This window comes from Alosa pseudoharengus, unplaced genomic scaffold (genome assembly GCF_046254945.1).
Source record: "Alosa pseudoharengus isolate Yale_2024_CS ecotype anadromous, Long Island Sound unplaced genomic scaffold, YU_APseudo_1.1 YU_APseudo_1.1_scf_22, whole genome shotgun sequence".
NCBI classification, from domain to species: domain Eukaryota; kingdom Metazoa; phylum Chordata; class Actinopteri; order Clupeiformes; family Clupeidae; genus Alosa; species Alosa pseudoharengus.
Genome location: NW_027468680.1, coordinates 6,340,441 through 6,350,440, shown reverse-complemented (window position 1 = coordinate 6,350,440; position 10,000 = coordinate 6,340,441). Strand labels below are relative to the sequence as shown.

General features: G+C 49.2%; 1 protein-coding gene across 5 annotated transcripts in view; it reads right to left on the bottom strand.

Moving 5' to 3' along the window:
- Positions 1-10,000, bottom strand: part of LOC143139682 (signal-induced proliferation-associated 1-like protein 1) — a 66,929-nt gene that overhangs the window by 9,309 nt on the left and 47,620 nt on the right. For 2 of the 5 annotated variants that reach the window (XM_076300360.1, XM_076300362.1), the window contains exons 8-14: positions 9,492-10,000; positions 6,687-6,961; positions 6,177-6,464; positions 5,484-5,636; positions 3,781-3,920; positions 2,048-2,136; positions 585-1,060 (exon numbers count right to left, since the gene is read on the bottom strand). The exon at positions 9,492-10,000 is cut by the window's right edge and continues 71 nt beyond it. In XM_076300360.1, coding sequence (XP_076156475.1) covers positions 585-1,060; positions 2,048-2,136; positions 3,781-3,920; positions 5,484-5,636; positions 6,177-6,464; positions 6,687-6,961; positions 9,492-10,000 — 1,930 coding nt within the window. The remainder of the gene's footprint in view (positions 1-584; positions 1,061-2,047; positions 2,137-3,780; positions 3,921-5,483; positions 5,637-6,176; positions 6,465-6,686; positions 6,962-9,491) is intronic. The other 3 variants (XM_076300361.1, XM_076300363.1, XM_076300364.1) reach the window with 2 other exon arrangements.

Sequence of the window (10,000 nt, the reverse complement as noted above, 5' to 3'; positions counted from 1 at the left end):
TTAGAGGATTTTCAGAAGGTATTTATGGAAGACAGGATATGGAGAAAGGAGTGAGAGGGAGAGAGAGAACAGAGAGTGGGATAGAGAGAGAGAGAGGGGGAGGAAGAAGGAGGACAGAGTGGGAGAGAGAGAGAGAGAGAAAGAGAGAGGGGGGAAAGCTTAAAGGGAACGTAGAGGGAAAAAAAGTGTCATGGGGGCTGCTGTTTCCCCGTGAGCAGATCCTGTGGTGTTTGAAGCGCTTGGTTTTAATATGCAGGAGGTGCAAACTCAAACCCTGTGCAAGAGAGCGGATTCTAAATCTACAGTACACGTACATGAGCATCTGGAGGGCTTCATGGTGTCTGCACTGACGGTGTGTGTGTGTGTGTGTGTGTGTGAGTCTGAGACTGCGATTTGTCTTTGTCATTGTGTGTGAAGAAGCGAGCACACGCATGTATGTTCCCAGAGTGTGAGGGGGCGTGTGTGTGTGTGTGTGTCTATGTTCCTGGAGTATGAGGCTGCATGAGTGCATGTGCATACCTGTGTGCACCTTTAGTGCTAGTCTGCATGTGTGTGTGTGTGTGTGTGTGTGTGTGTGTGTGTACCTGGAGTGCGAGGCTGCATCGCTGCGGGGGTAGGCGCTGGCGTCGGGGGCAGGGGGGTAGTTGTTGGGGCTCTTGGCCGGTTCCTCGGGGCTGTCCACAGGGCTGATGGAGGACGCCTCTGCGGGGGGAGAGGGGACATCGGATGCCCGCCTGCCCGCCGACGAGGCCTCGCTCCAGGCACACGAGGCGGAGGCGGAGGGGGTCTTCTCCTTGGCCCGCGGGGGTAGGATGAGCGGCGCATTACTGGTCAGGGTCGCCCCGTAGGAGGTGGCGTCGATACCGCTGTCCGTCGACGCCCCTTGGAGGTAGCCGCTGCCACCGCCAGCCCCCGTGAAGCCGTTGAGCTCCGAGTCAGGACGAGAGCCCGCCCCCGAGCGACAGCCAATCTCGTACCACTTCTCGTCGCTGTGGGTGGAGCTGGAGGCGGTGCTTGAGAGGGTGTTGCTGCTTGATTGGCTGGAGTAAGGAGGCTCCGTCTGTATAGGCACACAGACAAGATGGCGGCTCATTCTTTTTTATCATGTACTGTATCGTAAACGTATTAATTCTAATTAAAATTCTAAAACAACAATGTTTTTTGCGTTTCTTCCAGAATCCGCCGTCTTGGTTTGTATAGAAATGAATATTAAGTGACACATACAGTACACGTAAGAGGTTGGACATACGGGACTGTTGGTAATATGTAACGTTCCGATATATTTGTGGGGCTTTTTGCCTTTAAAGATAGTTAAGCATGACAGGAGGCGAATAGGAGAGACAGATGAGGTGGGATCGGGAAATGACCGCAGGTCCCGGGTCACCACGGGCCCTTGGGCGCAACTATGGAATGGAGGCTGCATCTACTTGCACCACAGTGCCCCCTAGATATCATTCTGACATCCCAGGTAGAAATCTCAGATTATGACCTGGATACAATTCAAGCTCTGCAACACATGTGCTATGTATTTCTCTTTGTCTAAAGCAATAGGCAGTGGCGTCATTCAAATTAGCAAGAATTAAGCATTCAATTCAACATCAAATCTAGCCTGGAGATTCCAGACCCAAATCCAAAAGATTTAAAAATATCACTGCAAGCAATTAGATAACACTACGACCAATGTTTACTGACTGATTCCAGACTTCGACACAATTGGATAACACTACGACCAACGTTTACCGACTGATTTGTTGCAGCGCTGTCGTCATCTGTTTAGCTAGTCTCAGGCCCGCCTATATCAGATACACCGATGTGATTTGGTACCCCACGATACAAGGGACATAAGTAATGAGCATCATAACTCATTGCCAGAGTGACTCGCTGAGAAAATTCATATTGTGCTCCCGCGAGAACTCTGGATTTCCAGGGTACATTAAATCTGGAGTTATAACTGTTCAGCCTTAAATGCTAAGTCTGGAAGTCAATAAACTACAGTAAAGTGAGGTTAAGTGTTGTGAAGTGCAGTAAAGTGGTGGTATGGTCTTACCTTGGAGCTCTTGCAGGGAGAGTGGGTTGAGCCTCCATCCAGCTGTTCTGCGGTGCTGATGGCTGGTTTGGGCTTTGTGGTAGGTGGTTCTGTGAAACAGGTGCACACACACACACACACAACACACACACACACACACACACACACACATAGAAGAAACAGTGTCAAGACCAGGCAGATGGCAACACAGAAGAGTAACTTGTACAACAGTACTTAATCACTATCATGTGTGTACCCTATCCCAGAGCGCCTGCAGTATTACTGCATTAGGCTGCTGTTGATAATGGTAGATATAGCTGTTGTGAAAGGTCTGTGCTAGTCTGGGTTAGTCTGCACTACTCTGCTGCTCTGTGCAGGTCTATGCTAGTCTGGGTTGCTCTGTGCTAATCTATGATAGTTTGGGTTGCTCTGTGCTAATCTACTGTATGCTAGTATGGGTTGCTCTGTGCTAATCTATGCTAGTCTGGGTTGCTCTGTGCTAATCTATGCTAGTCTGGGTTGCTCTGTGCTAGTTTGGGTTGGTCTAGGTTGGTCTGTGCTAGTCTGCATCAGTGGGCCAGCGTGTAGGAGAACACACACACACGTGTCTGAAACAGCAGCTGCAGCAGCAGCCGTCCAGACGAGGATTAACCTTCTCCCCTGGACAGGGTCACCGGTGTGGACGCTCTCTCTCCACTGCACGACTTAATCCTGTCTGTTCCTTCACACTCCTGCTCACACACATTCCTACTAACACACACACACACACACTTCCTCTTACACTCACTCTGTCACTCATACACTCCTTTTCCCACATACTCCATCTCATAAACACAACCTCTCTCAAACACAGTCCCCTCTCCCACACACTCTCATGCGCGCACACACACACACACACACACACACACACACACACACACACACACACACACACACACCCTCTCCCATGTATCTGCCGGTCCTGGGGCTTGTCTGCTCTTGAGCTAGGCAGTCTGAGATGTGTGTCTGCTCCAGTAAGCTGAGGTGATGTGCGCAGTAGTGACTTATCCTGGTCCAGGAGGTCTGAGGCCACCCCAGGTGTTAGGGATGACCACCTGAGTTTGCTCATTCGCACAGCCAACAAGCAGAGCTTAAAGGCCTCTGCACACAGGACCCTACACGAGAGGGCCGACACGCTTTGTCCCCTACCCACGCACACCCGCGCCCACATCTTTAACCGACTAGCTTTCGATAAACAATGGATTTTTTTTGAGGTGATTCTATCAAAAACAGAACAGACCTTAGGCGCCAGTTGCGGTGGAACAATGGAATCTAATGTAATTGAGTATCGAAAGCAGAGTAGGCCATGCTCATGTCGACACAGGTGTGTGTGGAGGCCTTAAGGGTCTAACCGGCTGGCTCAGTGCATCTGGCCAACTGAATCTGGAGCACTCCAGTCTTTTGCACAGTCCCACGTCTTAGCTGCCCTTGCTAACTGCTCGATCTTAATAGCTGCTGTTTCCTGCGTGTCATCTCCCATCCTGTCGGGTCATCTTCCATCATCCTCTCGCTCACCCGTCGTGGCTGTTGGCTAACCTACTGGGGTTCTATCCCCTCACCTGGTTCTGTCCCCTCACCTGTTGGGGTTCTATCTGTTCACCTGATGGGGTTCTGTGTATTCACCTGTTGAGGTTCTATCTGTTCACCTGATGGGGTTCTATGTATTCACCTGTTGAGGTTCTATCTGTTCACCTGTTGGGGTTCTATTGACTCACCTGTTGGGGTTCTTTCGGTTCCGCGGGGTGCCTCCCCGTCCACCACCCTTGGCCAGCAGGGTGTGACCTTCACCCCGTTAACCACCTCGTTCAGGTTCTGCCGCTCTGATACCAGTGGAGAGTTCCTGTTAGCGTTGAACCTGAGATGCATTGTGGGAAATGGAGTCAGTTAGACATATTAGATCTGGGTGATCTGGAAGTTCTGTGATGGTTAATGGCTCCTTATAATGGTTTACACGGTTTGCTAAGCATAAATTATTATGATGTGAAATCCTCAAAATAACTGTAAAAATAACATGTAACTATCATAGGTCAAATTTGGAAATAATTGTAGCAAATGTTGTAGTTATTCCTGATGTTCTTTCTGAATCGTTAGTATTGAGGGTGAAAATGCTTTTCTAGTATTTCAGGGTGGATTCATATCACATCCATACATGTTAAGCAACAGCTGCTGGTTTATGGGTTAGTTTCAGTATCAGGCTGCCCAGTAGTACTGTACCCTGGAGACCTGTGCCTCCAGGAATCAGGGATGAATATTAGCACTAGAGTAGCAGAGCAGTTACCGACATACACAACTGTACTAGGCTAAGGGCCAGCAGTTGGGTTGGACTAGGGCAGTGTTTCGCAAAGTGTGGTCCAGGGACCACTGGTGGTCCGCAAGCAGACGTGGTAAAATATAATATAGATGAGTTGTTTGCAAATTGCAATATTGAACCAACTTGTATGTAAATCTAAACAGTTCTGCAAAACTGCCTATGTAAGCTACGCCAGTTTAAATCATATGAATCCTCTGGCACAATAAGCAAGGTGCAAAGATAATAAGTAAGGTGGTTCAGTGAGTAGGCCTATTGTGTAATATACTGTTGAAGTAGGTCTACTGTTTTTTTATTTTTTTTGTACTGTAGGTGGTCCGTGATTTTTTTTTTATTGGTTAAGTGGTCCTTGGTCTGAAAAAGTTTGAGAGACAGTTTGTGGTGCTCCTTCTGCTTTATCGGTTAGTTTAATGCTGGCCTTAAACCACGTGATTTTCAAGCGATTTCACAGTAGGAGACTACATTTCCAAAATCGGAATGAAAACTAGGGAGTTTTACTGGAGTTGCGGTTTAGTTGCAGTCTTGTAAAAAGTGACCCTGCAAGGTTCCCAGTCTTTGCAAAATCATAGCCTGCAACTAGTTTGTGACTATAAAATCTGTGACTTGTCTTTAGATGTGAGAGGGTGCGACTGTAGTCTTTCCAAAATGTTTGCTCAATCTGTTCAAAGTCTTCTGATGTATGGGTAGCATTAGTGTGATGCTGTACCACTTCGGCCTGGGCCTCCAATTGACGTATTTGATTAAAGTTGGACCAGGGGACTTAAGTTAGTTAATCCTTTCCCAGCCAATGCTGCTTATATGCGGTTTCTGTGGTGCTAAGCTGTTGAGAGTTGTAGACCCCCCCTAGACAATGGGACACCATCATAGGTAACCCCAAGCTTAAGCTTGTGCCCATTTCACAGCTGGGTGAACTGAGACAATGCAGACACAGCCTTGTCCAAAGGCAGAACGCACAACATCAAGAGACCATCTGGTACTCGTACCGGCAATCTTCCAAATGCCAGCCTATCCCCTCAGCCCACTTAGCCACACAGTCTGCCACCAGGGGCCCAGGGACCTGTTGGGTGTTATTGTGTTATACGAGTTTAAGCCCGATGCTAAGTACCGTACCCCTCAGGCATAGACTTCTGTCTCCAGTGGGAAGCGCCTGCAGTGTTGGCATCGCTACCGTAGGGGGCGCCGCTGGGGGAGTTGCGCATGTGTGGAGAGCGGCCCATCACTATAGAGCACGCCAACGCGTAGTTATCAGACCCTGGAGAGTACCTGAGAGAGAGGGAGAGAAAGGTAGAGAGAAAGAGAGAAAGATAGAGAGAGAGAGGAACAGAGAGGGGCAGGGAGAGGAAGAGCAAGAGAAAGCGAGAGAGAAAGAGAGAGGTAGAGGAAGGGAGAGAAAGAGAGAGAGATAGAGAGAGAGTGAGATAGAGAGAGGAGAGCTTTAAAGTTCTACAGTAGTGTTTCTGTGTCTTCGCTTTATAAGACATTGTTAAAAGAAATTTTTTCCCATACAGATACAGATACAATCTGTATAGAGATTTCCATTATCAGCATCATAGTTGGCCCCACAAGACTTCCATTTTAACATTCCATATGTTATCTTAATGCAGAGGAAGTCGATTGGGAACCAAATAGAACGTTCAAGCATTGTTTTTGTTTTTATTGTTGAAAGGGTCTATACACCAAGTCCCATTGAAAGTGCTCTGCAAGCCTGTTACCTCTTTCCCCATCAGGCCAATCCATACGGATGTAGAATCTCACCCTCCCACCCCACATGCTGAGCCCTGTGTGACCCCATCATCATCTCACCTCCCTGCTGACCTTTTGGGGTTCAGGGGTCGTCCGTCGCTGGACACACTGCGCGGAATGACCCCGCTGCGGTCGGAGTACTCGGCTGCGGGCGCCTTGATGAGCGTGCCCCCCATGCCCGTGCCGCGGCTTTGGGCTGACGAGCCCACCGTCTGCTGCGGACTGCCTGACGAGCGCGGCCACTTGTTGTTGTTGTTGCTGCGGAAGGGGAACTTCAGCTCATATGGCATGCCCTCCTTATGGTTCTTGTAGTCCACCAGCGGCATGTGGTACATCTCTGAGCAGCCTCTGTGTGAGAAAAAAAAACTACATTACCCAAAAGCCCTTTCTGCAGTCAGGGTATCATCTCATCACTCTCTCCAACCCCATGTTCCTATTGTCCTCCGTCACTTGCTGTGAGAGTGGGAGGGAAACTACATTACCCATAATCCCTTTCTTCAGACAGGGTTTCTCTGAATTACCCCATTATCCTCTCCAACCCCCCCGTCCCTCCTGTCCCCTGCCAATCACCTGCGTGGGGTGGAGTCCTCGTGGGGCGGGATGATGACCACCTTCACGGTGACGGATGTCCGCAGCAGGTCGATCATCTGCTCGTGGGTGAGCGACGCCACCGACACCTTGCAGATCTCCACCAATCGGCTGCCCTGCCGGAGCCCCGCCTGCCACGCGTAGCCGTACGGCTCCACCTCCGCCACGATGCCCTCGAAGTTGACGTGGAAACCCAGCTGGCCCAGAGCGTTCCGCCGCAGCGTCATCTCCGTAGTCTGGCAGCCCTTAGACAGGAGCTGGGGAGGAGAGAGGAGAGGAGGATGGGAGAGAAAAGGAGAGGAGAGGAAGAGGAGAAGGAGAGGGGAAAGGAGATGAAGATGGGAGAGGAGAGTAGGAGAGAGGAGAGGAGAGAAGAGGAGAAGAGAGTGGAGTAGATGTTTTAAAACTCCTTGATTGAACCATTATATGGATCAAAAGCTTCTAAAAAGCTACAGTGAAGAACTTCCTCCCTCCACCATTAGTTTTTGCATTATTATGCTGAAAAACAGATCTTGATGCTCTTCTCTTGTTTATCTATAAACAAACAAACTGACCGGTCCAACAGAGTTCTGCTTTATTGTGTAATTTGCATGATTCGTTCCTTATGTGACGTCTGAGTTTAAGAATAAACAATAAACCCCTTTCATAGAGGAGATGGCAAACAGATTGCAAAAGTAACGTTGTGATCTGGTTTATCTAACATGTCCAATCGATTTATTTGCTTGACTAAATTCTAATAAGAACCATGCAGACTATCTTCAGTCCCAGCATATTCTCTCACTTTCTGGGAACTACTTAAAGTCAGTCTATCCTCTGAAGTCAGACACAGATTAAAGTACGCCAGCTTCGCCTTTCAATCAGCCAGCAGTCAATCAGGAGCCTCACCAATCAGTCAGCCAGCAGCCAATCACAAGCCTTGCCACTCAATCAGTCAGCCAGCAGCCAATCACAAGCCTTGCCACGCAATCAGTCAGCCAGCAGCCAATCACAAGCCTTGCCTTTCAATCAGCCAGCCAGCAGCCAATCACAAGCCTTGCCACGCAATCAGTCAGCCAGCAGCCAATCACAAGCCTTGCCTTTCAATCAGCCAGTGGCCCTTCTTTGATCAGCTTTGCATCTGGACTGGAGTTCACCCTGAGATAAAGCAGCACGCCACACAGAGCAGCAGAGTCCGGCTAACATCTGGCTCACTTGTGGTTCAGATCCAACGCAGGGTTTGCTGCCGTTTGGGATTAAACTGTGATGGCAGCAACTTCTCAAATGAGATAACCCTGACAGGCTGTTACTGACACACACTTACTCACTCATACACACACACACACACACACAATCAGAGACACACACACACACAGCAATCTGCACACATCTGGTGAATTATCAACTTAAGAAAAACAAAAACATTACCCCAATTGCTACCGAATCAAAACTCAGTCTGGTCATGTTTGTGCGACAACATCTCCATGCACGAGCAGGCTTTGTTACTGATACACACACACACACACACACACACACACACACACACACAACATCTCACACACACACACACACAACATCTCCATGCACGAGCGCAACACAGTAACGTCAACAGCTACGTGTCCAGACACGAGATGAAAGCACGAGAGCCAAAGCTGTGCTTGCACCCCATCATCCTCCAATCATCACCTGAGAAATTAGGCACCCAGACAACCAACCGCACGCATCCTGTGAGGTGTCCCAATCTTGGGCAGGACGTGCTGAGGCACAGTGTCTATTATAAATGTGCTCGACATGTCAGCCTGCAGGCACAAACCCATCTCAGTGTTCAGACACACGTAATAAAAAAACACTCTTGCCTAACTTGTGACTGCAGTGATGTAACTCAAGCTTTTCCGCATATCATCATGATAACAATATGTGTGTGAGCATGCACACAGGTACACACACACACACACACACAACCACTCCTAGTATGCATTACTTAAACGTATTGTTGTATGAGAAGAGATATGTGTGTGAGCATGTTACCCAAACACTCCCTCACACGTACAGACACACACATGACCACACACAACCAGTCCTACGTATTTTAGTATTGTATATGAGTGGTTATACATGTGTGAATGCTGCAGCTCTAGTATTCCAGGATGGAGGATGGAGGATATACCTCCCCCCCATACACACACACCCTTCTCCTCGGTCTCTCTATGTCTCTAACAAACTTGTAAAGTGTACACTGTAAGCCTTCTCTGTGCATACCCTACACTTAACTAGAATATTATATATATATATAATGCCTTCCTGTTACAGGATAGCTGGAGCCGTGGTGATTCACAAGAGATGATGATGGGGCAGGATTCACACCAGAGGTAATGATATGGGTCTGTCTCAATCTAAAACAGTCATCACCTAAGTGATGATATGACAATGTGCATCATCGTCATGACAACATGCATCATCTCTTGACTAGAACAACAGGCACGAGCAGTATGGTCACAATGGCTTGGAAGTATTTTCCCTGTACGGCCCATGTCATACGTGTTTAATGATTAACTAAATAAACAAATAATAACATTATCATCACTGCATAATAGCCATCATGTTGACTGTCCCTTCCTTTCACAAAATACTTCACCAGAACGCAGCACTCTACTGCAGCAGCTAGATCTAGAAGCTGCATCAGCAGCTAGATTGATTAAGGTTGTGGGTTATTTTGATAGTTATTTAGAGACATTTCTGCAATGTTCCAGATGTGCTTTGGGTAAAGCATGGTGAAGCCATGGCATCTGCAGTAGTGGGCGTGAAACTGACCTCCAGGCGCTTGACGACCTCTCCAAAGTCCTCGGTGTTGTTGTTGATGGACCGCAGCGACACGCTCTCGCCCCGTTCGTAGAAGATCTTCATGGAGGCGGGGCTCCCCAACGACCAGCCAATCACGTCGCGCACGGCGCAGCTGAACACGACGGCCTTGGCCTGCCGGTCCAGCAGCAGCAGGAGCTCGCTGGACACGGCCAGCACGCACTCCCGCTCGGCGCCGGCCGTCTGGTCCTCGGCGTGGACGAGCCAGGTAAGGGCGCCGGGTCCGCGCAGCTCCGCGCCGCTGTAGGGCCGGCTCCGCTCACGCTTGCGGTGCGCCAGTGAGATGAAGGGGAACTTTCCGGCGGGTTCCACGGGCGTGGCCGTCACGTGGCGCTCGGCCAGGTCGCGCAGGTACTCCTGCCGCGTGCGCGTCGCCATGGCGCGGAACTTGTCCGACTTGTGCGCCGCGTTCTCGGCGTTGACCACCTTGGCCAGCAGGAAGTCCCGGAAGACGGTGGACT